Below are 14,920 nucleotides of genomic sequence, written 5' to 3' on the forward strand. Positions count from 1 at the left end.
ACTCTCCCCGCATTCTTTCCGCCCGCTGCGTTAGCCTAGGGCTGAAATTCAGCTTCAGACTCATATTGGCTTCTACCTCCTGTTTTTTATGCAACCCACTTGCCAAAATACCCCGAGCACGAAGCAACTTGGAGGGAAAAGTACAGGACATGGAGACAAATGCTCAGTGTTGCTGGCACAGGGAGCTCATTTTCTCTTGATTCCTTGACACTACAATTGATACATGGCTTAATGGACTTTACTACTACTGCCAGTTTCCTGTTAAAATTACTCCCAATTATGGCAACCATTTAACTTTAGGTACGAGCAGAACTGCAAGCAGCTCCATTTGGTACATCATATTTTTGTTAAGCTTCTAACCTCTGCTGCAATTTTGCTTCATAAAACAGGGAGAGTTTCAGGGGGCCTGCAGATTGCAGATTGTTACGGGGACTGCAGCAGGACAGGTTTTTCGCATTATAATGCTAGGGACTGAGATTTCCAGTGATTTTTAAATTTTCATTTATCCTCATTTTTGCATTGGCAATGAGGACGTGTGAAAAAATGCTTTTATGGACTGGGCAAACCCAGAGCAAAATGGTGCCTGTTGCTCCCACCCATTCTGATGCTTCCACTGAAGAAGTCTTGGAGTCAGGTCCCTTATTTTCAGGTCTCTGTTTCCATTCTTTTTTGAGTACTCTTGCATAATTAACAGGTGAATCTGGCAGACAGCATCCAGCTAATACAGATATGATTAATTTTTATCTTCCCTTTTTATTTTAAAGGTTGTCCTTTCCAATGCAGAAAGCTTCATTGCAGATAGATGGGAAACCTGCCAGCCAGCCACATTTTTGAGGTAAAAGGGGACAAGACATGGGAAAGTTTAGTGCTTTGAAAAAGTGACCTTTCTTGGTAATTAATTTGTCACTTCCCAACACCATCTGCTGACTCGTCAGCTGCATCCATCATAACCATGCAAAAAATACTGGAAAAGTCAATTAAAATGAGAACCAGTGTCCAATGGGCTTTATGCAAATTCTTTAGCAAAGGGAAGGGAAAAAAAAAAACAAACCTGTCATGTGAGATGTCCTTTTCATCGACACACATGCACATGGTCGCAGGGAGAAAAACTATGTTGACCTCTCTGGAAGTTTTATAGCTAGGACCACTTCATTGCCTGGTGATAAGCTGCAGTAAATGCACAGGGATCTGGGAAGCATCTTAGTGACTGCCACATTTTTTAAGGAGGGGTTTGGCCCAAATTGAGCGTTATTGACTGTAGTGACAGCAGCAAGTCCCTTGTGAGGACCAGCGTGCAGGGCAATGTGTACATGTTGTATTGACTAGCTGGGATGGAGCTAGGTGAGGAAAGTCATTCTAGAGGCTCGGGCAATAGCTGTTTCCCCCTTGGCTCCAGCACATACTGCCAGTGCTTAGCTTTCAACCAGCCAAGCAGGAATGCTGCTGCACACTCCTGCTGTAATACCCCATAAAGCCATTTGATGCAAGAGGATTTCATTGCTTCCCCAACTCATTTTTCCCTCTTGCATCTCTCGCCTAGTTGCTCTCAGGTTTCCTTACACGTAGCCAACCTGTCTGTGAGAACAGGACATTTCTGGCCTGATCCCAAACCCTCCAGCATCAGTGTCTGTCTGATGGTCTTGGGAGAGCAAAGATGAGACCGTATGCAAGTCACTTGCTCTCTCTGCACCTCATTTGTCTGGAGAGAGATGCTGATGCACAGTTTTGTGTCCCTGAGGGGGATCAGTGTGTCCAGGACTGTGAGATGCTCAGTTGTGATGGTAAAAGGGACCTCATGAAGACTCAAAGTAGGCAGATAAATCCCCTGGAGTGCTTTGATATCTCCCCACTTGTCTGTTCAGTTTATAAAGCTCTTTGGTGATAGATTCAACGTGTATAGTTTTATTTATTATTTTAATATTTAGCTCTAGGTCCTGCCTGGGGATTTATTACCTTAAATCTATGCTTTTTTCATACAATCATAGAATGGTTTGGGCTGGAAGAGACCTTAAAGATTATCCAGTCCCAACTCTCCTGCCCCAGGCAGGGACACCTTCCACTAGCTCAGGTTGCCCAAAGCCCTGTCCAACCTGGCCTTGAACCCTTCCAGGGAGGGGGCAGCCACAGCTTCTCTGGGCAACCTGTGCCAATGCCCTCACAGTGAAGATTTTCTTCCTTATAGCTAATCTAAATTTACCCGTTTTCAGTTTAAAACTATTACTACTTGTCCTATCACTACATGCCCTTGTAAAAAGTCCCTCTCTTCATTCTTCCAGCCTTGGTACTCTATCAAGCAGATCCCTGAAAAGCCCAAACTCTGCTCTCCTGAATTCCAGAGTAGCGAGCTTGCTGTGCGCCCTCCTCACTGCCCTAAGGATCCTGAACTCTACCATTTCATGGTCACTGCAGCTAAGGCTGCCCTGTAGCTTCACGGTCCCCACCAGCTCATGCTCGTTGGTGAGAACAAGGTCCAGCAAAGCACCTCTCCTAGTTGGCTCTTCTACCACCTGGAGAAGGAAGTTATCATCGACACACTCCAGGAACCTCCTAGATTGCTTATGCCCTGTTGTGTTGTCCCTCCAACAGATACTGGAGTGTTTGAAGCTCCCCACGAGGACAGGGGATTTTTATAGTGTTGGTGGGTCAAACTTCACTCTGCATTATGCTTATTTTGTGGCAATGTTGTTATTATTGTGATTTGTCCACATTACAGTAGAAATATAATTAAGACACAGGCATCATTTTACTACTGGTACACTGACATCAGAAATGCTTTATCCTGGAGGGCTCATAAGCTAAATAGAAAATCTGGGAGAGAGGGATTTCTTCATCTTATAGATGGGAAATTGAGGCAGAGATCCCCTGTCAAGCTGTGGGACCCACTGAGAACAGCTTCTGCCGGCCTAAAGACAGAAGCCTGGGGAGGAAAGGGGATTTTCTTGGAAACAAGAAACTCCTAAAAATCCAATGCAGATAACAACGTTCCCTGTCTGGCAAACTCGTTTCCATGCAGGCCAGGCAGCTGTTCGTCAGCTCGGCTGGAAGTGTGGGCACCTGCGCAGGTAAGTGATCGCCCACTGGTGCCTCTACGTATATATAAAGGGTGGGAAAGCGAGCAGGAACATCCAGGCGTGGACAGGAGCAAGAAGAGATCTGACCTTCAGTGTCCCGTGGCTGTGCTCGCCAGGTGGGTGCTTGGTCTCTGCTCCCCTTTGCAAGCTCGGTGGGGTGGGCAGTCACAGGTGCTCAGGTAGGCGATGGTGTTACCAGCACGCGTTGGCTTCAGTAGAGAGAGCTCTGACAAGGAGAGGGGAACAAAATCAACGCTTAAACAAGGGGAAAGGTGCTTTCTGATTATTCTCCATCATGGGATCATCGATTCCACCAGCTCCTGCCTCCCTGCTTGCCAGGAGCACCCAGCAGACACTGAAGCGTGCTGCAGAGGCGCAGGGAGCCCTGGGTGCCCTCTGCACTCGGGAGCTGCTTTGAACAGACAGTAAATGAGTCACAGACAGCCCCTATCGACAGTAATGATTTGATTTTTTTGGAAGACAGCTCAGTAGATAAATGTGCTGTCTTGTCACTGCGCTCACATCACTACCAGGTAGATATTCACCCCTTCCTGCCCTAAAATTAGTATTTCACCCCATTTTACACAGGCATGAGCAGAGCTGGGCAATGCTGCACCCAGCCCCACGCGACCGCAGTACTTTGTTGTGCTGATGCTGAACTTGGGATCCTCCTGCTTTGTGCTTTCTCTTTGTAGCTGGGAAGCAAATTCACTAACAACAAAGTACATATCTGCCTGGAGAGGCATTGAGCTAGAGATCTCAGGTCTGAAAGACATGTCCTGCTTACAAAATAAGGAAGGGACATTCAGAAATTACATTTTTTGACTGGAGTAATGTGTTGAGGGTGTTTCTTCGGGGGAAGAGGGAGCAAATCAATTCACAAAGGGATAGTCAATACGAGATGAAGAAGGCGACTGGGTTTATTTCTTTGTATCTAGCAGTATTTTATTGCAGTGATAGAATAAATGAAAAGGCACAAAAGATTGATGCTACTGAGATAACACCATGTTATCAGCACATATGCGTATGAACGTGTTGTATTACAAGGGGAGAGCCTGTGAAATCCCCTTTTGATCACTGCAACAAACGGTACATCTGGTGGGGTCACCCAGGGCGACGTCCCCGCGCAGTTGAGAGCTTTGATGACCCAGTGTGGCTGGGCAGGGGGGAGATGGCACCAGTGCTGCCCTGAGCAGTGCCAAGGGAGAGGAAAGGGGCTACAGCCTCCTTCATGGCTGGCAAGAGCTACGGAAAAGGAATATTTATTAACTTCCACTAGCCTTCAGTTCAATACTAGCTGATATTTATGGGAAATCTAATTTAGGGGTCAAATTTGACCTAACAATGTCCTTTCAGTAACATCCTAACCAAGAGGTTTCTGAAACTAATTAAGGATCTGGCTCCAGTCAGGTAAAGTAGTTAAGCTGTGGGACCAGACTTCATTAAATTCATCCAGAGAGAATATTTTAATATTTAAAGAGAACATTTAATGTTTACGTAAGTCCTCTTCTGACGTGAAGTCACTGTTAAATCACTTCAGAAGGCAGTTTTTAAAGCCCTTTATACTAGGCTCTTACAGAGCCAGGCTGGCAAATGCCCTTCCCAGCTCTCTTGGACCCCATGAGGCTTATTAAAAGATTCAGTCCATCAAGGAAGGTTTTCAGGGGTGAGGAATATGAAAACAAAATTTAACAAAACAGCTGTCTTACGGTTTTTCTCTCTTACGGCATCACTCTGTCTCCCTTGCTGTCAGTGGGATTGATGGGAGCGTTTTGCACTGGATGTGTGCAGGTCTTAAACCAGTACAGCTGGAGGGCTAAAGCTTGCAGAACAGAGGGAGTCTTTAACAGTACTGAAGGGCTGGGCTTGAAGTCTCTGGAGATATTGCTCAAGAACAAATCTGTTTACAGAGGAAGGTTTGAGAGGAGAATTGTCAGTCAAGACACTTCTATTCTCAGCTCAGGAGCAACTGGAAAGTAAATATACCTCTAGCTAGCTGGTGAAGAAATTAGATTGCAGCTGATCAAAAGCCAAGGGGTTTTCTTGTCAAATGGCCCTCTCCATTGTCACCCTGGTATCTTCTTTCCTGTGTTGTTCAGACTCTCACGATGGTTTCAAAGAAGGTGGTGGCTGGTTTGCTCCTGGTGTACGTGGTGTCTATGCTGGCTGAACAGACCGCAGGCTTTGTGCCCTTTTTCACCCAGAGCGACTTCCAGAAAATGCAGGTAACCCCTAAGAAACTACTGCAGGAGCTGGAGCCCTGAATAAACCAGGGAAGGTGTTTCTTCCTCCTTCTAGCCCCAAGATCTGCCACTGCACACAGCGCCACTGTCATTCCCATCATCTGTCCCTCCTGTTCAAACAGGAGATACTGTGCTACTGGCAGTCCCCTACTTGTCCCAAACTTAAGATCTATGGGAGAGGGAAGAGACAACCTTCAAGGTGTGAGACTAGAAAGGAAGAGCCTAGGCTCCTTTACATGAGAACTAAAAGACCTGTGTGGGTTATCATCTGCAGCTAGTGGGTCTCGTTTTTCTTTCCTCCATGCTAGTGGCTGTAATTTTTATAGAGAAGCTGAAGCCTCCCATCACCACACTGATGGGTCTTTTTGTTGTAACGAATAATTAACGATCCTCCAGATGGTTGTCACCTCTGGGATGTGCAGAGAGAAGAACGTTTTTTTCTTTTGATGTGAAACTAATACTGTTGAAAGGTGTCAGGCAGGCAGCCTCAGAGACTGCATCTTCTTAAACACAGCCGAAGTGAGCTTCCCCCGCACAACACAACCCATTGATACCAGGAAGAAATCTTCTTTCCAACACCCACTCACTCACTGGATAGCAATTGTTTTTTGTGGGGGGGAGTACAGTCATCCTTCAGCCTCCTTGAGGAAGATGATGGGGACCCAGGCACAATCCCTGGATCGATTGTTCATACATCACAACCCTTGTAGCTACATGTCTGCTAGTGATTGAGGGTCTTCTAGATGTACGTGGGTGAAATCAGTCTTTCGAAGGCTGCCTCTTCGCCCCTGAGCATGCACTCAAACCAAAGCAAGCGCATAGCAAGCAGTCAGTTTGACACTGAACGCAGCCTTTGCTGTATTTTACAAGTCCTATTGTGTCTGTCATATCCCAAAGCAACTTTGGCTTTTCTTTTGGGGTTTGGAAGAAAGTGTTCTAAAGCCAAGTTTAGCCCCTGAAATGCTGGGGTTTCAACCTCAAGCCCCAAATTAAGGTTGACATATGGATGATTCCCACAGTCCTTCACAAAGGGGGGGGGGTGAGTTTGCCTTTAGGCTTCCCCCCAGGGTGGGCCGGCCTTGCAGGGAGAGCCATTGGGTAAATGAGCCCCAGGTGTCCCACAGTAAGTAAACAAGGGTCAGGAGTCCTATATAGGGATAAAAGCTGGGACCACTTCCAGGAAGAGGGGAGTGTTTGTTTGTGAGGTGGGTGCACTTTGCAGAGTTTCCTGTAGGGCTCCAGTCAGGTCTGGCTTTTGTAAACACGGGCTGTGTAGCAATTCAGTATGTGGCTTCCTTGGTCTTATGTGTTTGGCTTGTTGACTCGGTTGTCTCCCATCCCTTCTATGAGAGACTGCATGTCGCCATTTATTCCACCCACTGTTGGTGGTGCAGTGTTCTTGTTGGGGTCAGTGGGATTGATGTCCATTATGTATAATCTGACTTGTTTGTACCCCCAGCACTCACCCATGTACTGACCCTTTTGTATCAAATACAATTTGGTTATTGGCTCATCTTTATGCTGGCTGTGTCCTTTATGCTAGGCCTGATAATTAGCAAAACAGCCCCATAAATGGGAAAGGACTGACATTACAGACCTGCAAGAAAGGCTGGTAAACCATAACATCTGCACAGAGCTCTCCATTTGCAGTGAGGCTGTGTAGGCTTTTATTAAACTTCATTGCCACTGCTATGGAAAGAACCAGGACCAGCCCTCTGGAACAGCTCTGTAAGGTCAGTATCCTTGGCTACTACATCCTGCCGACAGCGTTATCTTGCACTGATCAAAGGGTCATCTACGAGGTCATGTTTGGTACAGATCTTTACACCCAGTCCTGTAACCTGACCTTACACCCAGCATTGCAGCCTCTGCTGCATGTCAGAATTACAGTCCCCAAGGCTACGCTGACCAGAGCTGATGGGTCCCTTCCCAGTGAGCTGTGGTCCTGGGGAAGGATGCTGCACCGGCTCCAGGCAGCGGTTAGACCTCTGGTCCCTCTTGTTTTGTGCCCAGCCGTGCAGGCTCCTGGCTGCTGGGCATCACACTGTTGATACGGTGCAGTGTGGGTTTGGTATCTGCACGATGCAGCGTCCCAGCACTGCTGCCCCGTTTGCTCTCTGCTTTGAAGTTGCAGGAAAAGGAGAGGAACAAAGGAGGGCAGAAGAAATCCCTGACCTCGCTGCAGCAGCTGGAAGAGGAAGGCTTCACTGAGCAATCTGCTGCAGATGTCAACAAGGTCAAGACCATCCAGGTACATTGAACCACGTGACTTGAAGGAGCCCACAAGGACACAGAGGGGGACAAGGAGCCCAAGAGTCAGCCTGTGGGTGTAACCAGGGCGCTCACAGTCAATATAAAGGAATACCACCCATTTCCTGGCAGGCAACTGAGCAAGGTTGCACCAGAGAAAGGTTCTGCCTCCACCCTATAAATTATCTTGGATATTCAGCAGCCTGGTTACCCCTCAGACCCACCTGGCTTCTCCCTTAGGGAGATGGAAACAACAGGAGGTTTTTCTTTGCCATTCAGTGAACAGCAGCCAACTGCAAGGCAGGAATCTGCAGCTCTGGGTTTAACTTATTGCTTTTTCACCCAGGTCCAGATTAGCTTCCCAGTGTCACCTCCGATCTCATGGTGCTCTGCACTGGCAAGACCTTATTTATAAACTTGGGCTCATACAGCCAGGCTTCCCCGAAGTCTGCATACAGAGCAGAAAATTGACAATTTTAGGGATTTAAGTGCCAGTCTAAGCCCTCAAAGGCATGCTTACCTGGTTAACCAAGTCTGAAAATTGTGCTTTTCCACCTGAATACAGGGAACTCTTTGCCCTGACCGTGCAGCCACTCTTGTGGTGAGCTTAGCCATTCTCTCTGCCAGCAAAAGGAGAGTGTAAGTCCATCCCAAACAGCAGGAGAGACTGAGCAGGACAGGCAGCGGGACTAGCTAGACTGGAATTTCACCAAGACACAGGTTAATGTGCAACTACTCTCGCAAACGTGGCACAGCAACAATCAGTAATAGGATTTAAACGGCAAGGATTCACAGCCTAAAGCATTAAATAACCGGCACATCCCAGTGTCTAACACTCCCCTCCTCAACCTCCGCTGCAACCACAGGCCCTCCTGTGCCTCGAGCCATGACCTGAACAACTCTATTTACTTCAGGTACATCTGAGCCACAGCTGGCTCAAAGTCAGTCAGTCTGGAGGCAGGATGATGTCTCATCCTCAGACTTTAGTAAGGCAGGGTGCTTCACCAGCATCAGTAAAGCTGATGGCTTGAATGGTCAAGATGTGAGATAGTGAAGGATTATAAGGTTCAAAAATTATTTTCTTCTTCACAGTCTCTTTTGCCAGGAGGGACCTTTATCTGAGTTTCTGAATCAGCCCATAGATGATCCAGTGCATGAAAACTCTGGCACTCTAAACAGCACAAGATTGGATTGACTTCAAAATGCTGCTTTTCCCCATGCAAGGATCATCCTCTCCCCTTCAAATCAGCCCTAGACCCTCTACTGACTTGAGCAAAGTGGGGTCAAAGCACCCCAACCTGCTCTCCTCAGCTTTTCCTTCTGACTTTTCTGCCTTCCTCCACAGCTAGCTGTTCCTGTCAGAGCTGGGATGTGGCTCACCCCACGGCAGCTGGAAAAATACCAAGATGTCCTGGAGAAACTGCTAGCAGAGATGTTACAGGACACCCCAGACGGTACTGTCAGGAGGTTGATTTCTGCCTTGGGAATTCTGCCTTTCCCTTCTCTCACCAGCTTATCATCACAGAGATATTTATATTCCTCAGAAGGGCTTTTGTGTCATGTTTGCTCACTTTACTGAGTCCCCAGATACCCCACCCGCTCTCATGTACATGCTTTTCTAGGAAGGTTATTCGCTCTCTTAGGGTGTTGTCTGTGCCCTAGAGCTGATATTGACTGTTAACAACACTTCCCAGCAGCTGCACTTGCAGCTTCCCACTTTCCTACTCCTCTTCCCAAAGAGTCCTCAGTCTTCAGTGTGCAATTTCCAGCAGAGCTTATAACGCAAGTTACCCCTGCAAGGCAGCTCAGCACCTGCAGTCAGATCTGAACACCGTGCTCCCCGCACAGGGGCTTAACACTAGCACTTAATTACAGCCAGAATTAGCTGCAATTCAAAGTGTTGGGGGCTGACAAATCCAGCCCTGGGCTTTGCTCTTGGTGTACTGGAATTGCAACAGAAAATATCCAGGGGCAATATGTTACGCAGCTATTCCTACCTGCGGACTTGAGGAGTGGTGGAATGGGTCTCACTAGTGTTATCTCTGGACCTTTATCTTTTCTAGGCTTAAATGTCCCAAACAAGAGCGTCCCCTCCATCCCTGTGGGAGTTGTTTTTCTGCTTTGGCTGTGCTGAGTTCAGTTTGCCTTCCAGGTTTTTAGCTGGGGAGCTGAGGAGGAGGAAACAATATATAAAGCCTAGGAAAGACTGAGTGACAAATTTAAGGACACTTGTTCTTTCCTCTCTCTCTTCTTTTTAGCTGACTGATATCCGCAGAATCAGAAGAGAAAGCGATGTAGCTTGCTAAAGTTAAAAGACTCCACTTATGTAAACGAAATATGTAAAAGAGATTAACAACAAAATCTGAGGTGAGATAATAAAATGCGCAGTATAATTAAATGGAGGATTTGTGTCTTCTTTTCTGCATGCCTCTCCGCCAGATGGCAAGCAGCAAGTGTGGGAAAGAAGAGAAGGGAGGGTTTCCAGTTCTAGAGAATATCACCGTCCTTCTGAGAAGTGCGAAGCATGTTGCAAAGCCTGTGTAATTAATCTCCATGGACTAATAACTTTTACTCCTCCCTTTTGGCAGTGAGGGAAACTGAGGCAAACATTTACCAGATTTCCTAGCCAAACTGGTGACACAAGTGTAGGATGGGGAGTGTGGGGTGGGGGACCTGGGCGGCCCTAAGCAGGCTCCCTGCTCTGGACGCGGGAGGGCACTCTCTCCCACACTGCTGGGGGAAAGCAGGAGCCCTGATTTGCAGTTCCTACCTGTGCTCTTACTCACCCAGGCGGTATAAATCTAAATATCATTGTGGGGAGCACCTTTGTGATGCAAACAGACACAGCATGTGTGAAACAACGCAGAGCTCTGGCCTTATTTCTGCCTCTCAAACAAACCTAGAGGTGAAATCGTAATTCCTCTTGAACATATTGCTCTCCATTTACATACCTTTGGTTTATTTTAGAGCTGCTCCTCTATACTGGCAGCAGGAAATCCAACATATGTAAAGTAAGGACAGATGAGACCAATGGTATGTATGTGAGTATATCCAATTTCAATCCAATTTTATCCTCCCAACCTAACACAAATTCTGTTCTCACTGTGGCTCATTTAAATAGCTGTGTTTGTGCTAGAACAACACTCCTCGGTATGCTCTCTGCTGCAAGCCATCCCTTAGGAAAAAAGAAATCACCCAATGTATAATGTAACATCCAGCACAGAGTGGATGCCAGCTTTAACATTTGATTCAAAGGCTCACTCCTAGTCCATGGACTGATCAGCTCAGTGTAACTCAAAGTTTGCAGGGATTATTGCTGAGGCAGGTTGAGCTATGAAATCACTGTAAATGAGTCTGAGCAAGAGGAAGATAGAAAATAATACATTCCATTAGGCTGAAGGTGAAAGCAACTGCATGTGTTGCTGGGCTATAGGAGCTCAGGCAGTGCAAATCAGGCTGCAGTGGAGTGATATCCATGGGAGACCTGGCATGGACATCACTGGAGGAGCTGCACCACATTTACACCAGACTTTGGCAAGATCAGAGACAAAGTTGTTTGCTTCAAAGGAGGCACTGCTGATTCGTGCCTTCTGAAAGACCTCAACCTCTACCCCAGCCTTAATTTGCCCTGCCATGGGAAAACAAAGAGAGCTTCCCCTTAAGAGGCAAAGTGCTCCTAAAAACCCTACATAAGCTGCACCGCAGGTCAGAGTGTCAAGAGCATCCCCTCTTGCCCATCTCTTTCACTCAAGCAGGTTCCCAGGCTCCCCTGGGCCATCTAGGAAGGAACGTTGCCCAGTGATAGCAAGGAAGAAAGTGAACATGAGCCTCTTGGATTTGCTTCCTGGACCATCTTCCACCATGGTGATGGTGGGGCTGATGCTGCAGAGACTTCCATAAGGAGATCCACCAGTGTGACTTTGCTGGGATAGCTCCCTCTGTTCTTATGTTTTGACCCAGACAAGCTGCTGCAGAGAAGATCTGCTTTTGTCCCGGCCCTCAGTTGTGCCAATGGCTCTTCCCAGTTGACCCAGCTATAAATAAATCCAGGGATGTATGGCTGGTTGTAGCAGTAGCCGTATGAACCAGGGGGTTCAACAACTCTGCTGTCCAAATAGGTACCAAGGCGCAAGAGGGCCTTCAGCTTTTGGAATTAAATTCCTTCTACCCTCAGGGGCTTGAACAGTGGGAAAGAAGCAGATATTCTTCAGCTGGAAGGAGAAGATGGATGGACCCCAACCATCCTCCCAGGAACGATTCCCACTGTCAGGGCTATATCTCTTGTCAAGAAGCAAACTCTTTTGTTGCAGGACAGATCTGTATCCACAGTGCCCTGGGAGGCTGCTTTGGCAGCCAGCAGCTCCTAAGTCCATGTCTGCAAGCAGGTAGGAAGATCTTACTGCTCTAGAAACCAAACAAGAGTTTCGTTGCAGGATGAGCAACTGAACAGTTGGGGGGAAAGAGGCAGGGGAAGGAGGAGAAGGAGGAGAGGAAAAAATGAAATCGGTGCTGACTTTTTAACCTAATAAGCAGCTCATCAGGCTGAGGACATGACATACGATCAGGAGGATGAGAAGCGGTGTTCTTGGGTCACACCTGTGCTGTGGCTGTGAGTGACAGGGTGTTAAATTGGCACAGTCGGTGCCTAAGTAAGATCTGACACTTCCCCTGGTGACATATGCAGGACTGTCGTCCAAATGCCATGGGATAAGAAGAGGGGGTGGGATGGTGGGTTTTTTTCAGCAGCCCCTCAGTCACGGGTGGAAGGGTTCATCTGCTGCCTGTGCTTTTTGGGGTGCAGCACGCTCCCCTCTTCAAGCACCTTATGAAGATGGTGCAGATCTATTTCCACCCCTTTGCTTACACCAGTCCTGTCTTGATACTTCTAAAGGAGAAGCAGACGGCACAGCACGCCTGCTCTTCCCATTTGATATCTGAGTCACTGCCAGCAGGCCTAAGGCAGCTTCTGGGCTAGCAGGAAAGGTGGAGGCTGTCCCCTCCTCGCTGTCCCATCTTCCCACATCCAGCTCAGGATATTTACAGCCAAGATATTTGAGAGTTACACCGTGGGCTGGGAAACTGGCTTTTCACAGTCGAGCGTCTCTGAGCATCACAGCCCATCTGCAGCATCAGCAAGCCTGTGCTCGCCCCAGCAGCCTTTGCTGCTGCCCAGAGCTGTGGGGATGACGAAGGGGCTGCAAAAAGCAGAAAATCTACCATCAGCCTCATCGTCGGCACTGTGGGCAGGGTGACGGGAACAAATAGTTGATTGTTCATGGGAATACATGCTGTGTCATGTCTGAGAGACAGAGGGCTATCTTCTCCCTCTTTCGTTTCTGGGGTGTCCAGGTACCTTCCAGGGAAGGCAGGGATGCTCCCGAGGGTTGTCTTGCGAGGGAGGAAGGGAGAGAGGTCGTGGATTTCTCTCCACAAAGAAGAGGCATCTGTTCCTGCTGAGTGCTGACACTGCCAACCTCCCTTCTGCCAAGGAATCACAGCTTTTCCCCAGCCTTCTAGTTGTCAAACACCCCTCCCATGTTCTCCACTCTGAAGGTCACACAGTGAGGCTGCTGGGCCAAACTCTGTCCTGGTGTAACTTCCCTGACCTCCAGAAACACAAGAAGTTGAAAGGATATTTTGGGGTTTTTGCTATTGTTCTTTTTCTCCAAAACAAGAAGAGTTCACTTAATTCATGGGTTTGTATCAGCTCAGGCTTAGATGCCAGCATACATCTGCATGTCTAGGCAGAGATTCTCCAAACTGAAAGCTGTGAGCGTACAGAAACTGTGTACTAAGAGCATATTCTAATTCGGTATTTATATTAGACACCGCTCCAAATTATTAGCTGTCAGTTGTGCTTTCCAGTTAGTGAGAAGGGGAGGCTTGGTTTAGCACGTTCACACTTCCCATCAGAACTGAGTATGCTCTTTTAATGGGCTCGCTGGCCTCTACTAAGTGTATATTTGTTGTTGCTAACCAAATTAACAAATCTCAGCATCTTGTTGATGCTTTCTTGCATAAATCAGGAGGAGCGAGGCGAGCTTTGTCTGGTGCCCTAAACAAGAAGGGCATGGCAACAAAGTGGGTGTGAAAGGAGGAGTATCCCTAAAGAAGTTTTTATGTTGCAGAGGCAGTTTAGCATCTCCAACCTCCTGGTAATAAGCACTGGGTGTCCACGCTGAGCTCTCCCGAACCCCCCCACCAGCTCCCACTTGCTGCAGGTCCCATTCCTGTGGGTCCACCAGGTTTCCACCTCTCCGGTATCATGTGTTGATCATAAAAATGATGATGCACAGACAGCCTGTATGCATTCATCACTACTTTTTCATTATCTTTAATTAAATTCTGATATTACGCCACAGTATTTCAGCCACTTTCATTACTTTCTTTATAGGCGGCAGCAGGGAAAGCAATTACTGTACATCACTGCCTTGCCAAAATAAATTTTCAAGTCGAAGCTTGGGTTTGCCTTTTTTAGGCTGCAAAGTATGCAAGGAACCTCCTTCCCCAGCAAATATCCTGAGGACCTGGACCCTGATCCTGCTGAAAGTGATGGCAAAGCTCCAGCCTGCTTGATGGGTGCCAGCTAAACAACTTGGCAGCGATGAGAGGGGTGAGGAAAATGTGTGTGGGGGAAGAAACTTCTTACTCCTCATAAATGTCCTTAAAAGTGTCAAAATACAGGTGTAGCTTGATCGGAGTGAGGTGAGAGGTGCTCAACCCACCCGATTGCTCCTGAGCAGGGCTCCACCAGAGTGATTGGGTGGTGACACTGGTCGGCCCCAGATGCTGAGGCTGCTTTTGCCCTTCGCTTTCTCCTTTTCTCCCTCCTTTTCCCTCTCCTGAGATGAGGAACAGTTCCTGCCCTGCACCATTCCCGCTCCGTGAGGGCCCCGACCCCCCCAACATGGCGGAACCAGCGACCCGCCCTCACAAGATGGCGGCAGCGGTAGCCGGGAAGCAGCGCTTTCCCTCGACCTTCTCAAGATGGCGCTCACTCCCCGCCTCCCTTATCAACATGGCGCCGGCAGAGGCGGCCGCAGGGGCCCTGCACTTGCCCTTCTCAAGATGGCCGACCGAGGCGGACGTCGGGCCACACCCAATATGGCGGCCCCGCTTCCTCACTCACCGAGCACTTCCGGTGGGGCCTGGTGTCAGCGGCGCGGCCATGGCGGACCTGACAGACGCGGAGCTCCGGAAGGAGCTGATAGCGCTCGGGTACCGGCCGGGGCCCATCACCGCCACCACCCGCAAAGTCTACATCAAGAAGCTGGGCTGCCTGCGGGCCGAGGTGGCGGCGGCCAGGCGCAGGGGCCACGGCCCGCCATCGAGCCCGGCCCGCACCTCCGCCAGGCC

General features: G+C 48.3%; 2 protein-coding genes across 2 annotated transcripts in view; both read left to right on the forward strand.

Annotated features, from left to right (window-relative positions):
* Positions 1–798: 798 nt before the first annotated feature.
* On the forward strand, positions 799–9,888 carry MLN (motilin). Its single transcript, XM_026864453.1, has 6 exons — positions 799–835; positions 3,014–3,187; positions 5,171–5,296; positions 7,449–7,565; positions 8,910–9,018; positions 9,823–9,888. The coding sequence occupies exons 3-6, from the start codon at positions 5,180–5,182 to the stop codon at positions 9,828–9,830; spliced, it is 351 nt and encodes a 116-aa protein (XP_026720254.1). The 5' UTR covers positions 799–835; positions 3,014–3,187; positions 5,171–5,179; the 3' UTR covers positions 9,831–9,888.
* A 4,820-nt stretch (positions 9,889–14,708) lies between these two features.
* The window catches only part of LEMD2 (LEM domain containing 2), an 11,300-nt gene continuing 11,088 nt past the window's right edge, over positions 14,709–14,920 (forward strand). The window contains 1 exon segment of the mRNA XM_026864452.1: positions 14,709–14,920. This exon segment is cut by the window's right edge and continues 50 nt beyond it. Within this exon segment, the coding sequence (XP_026720253.1) occupies positions 14,733–14,920 (188 nt within the window). The 5' untranslated portion in view covers positions 14,709–14,732.

This window comes from Athene cunicularia (genome assembly GCF_003259725.1).
Source record: "Athene cunicularia isolate RWA chromosome 26 unlocalized genomic scaffold, athCun1 chr26_part2, whole genome shotgun sequence".
NCBI lineage: Eukaryota > Metazoa > Chordata > Aves > Strigiformes > Strigidae > Athene > Athene cunicularia.

Excerpts from the sequence above, each read along its gene's own strand:
- MLN (XM_026864453.1), top strand. The coding sequence starts at position 5,180 with ATGGTTTCAAAGAAGGTGGTGGCTGGTTTGCTCCTGGTGTACGTGGTG. Across the intron at positions 5,297-7,448 it reads GCGACTTCCAGAAAATGCAG|GAAAAGGAGAGGAACAAAGG; the intron begins GTAACCCCTAAG and ends TTGAAGTTGCAG. Across the intron at positions 7,566-8,909 it reads ACAAGGTCAAGACCATCCAG|CTAGCTGTTCCTGTCAGAGC; the intron begins GTACATTGAACC and ends CTTCCTCCACAG.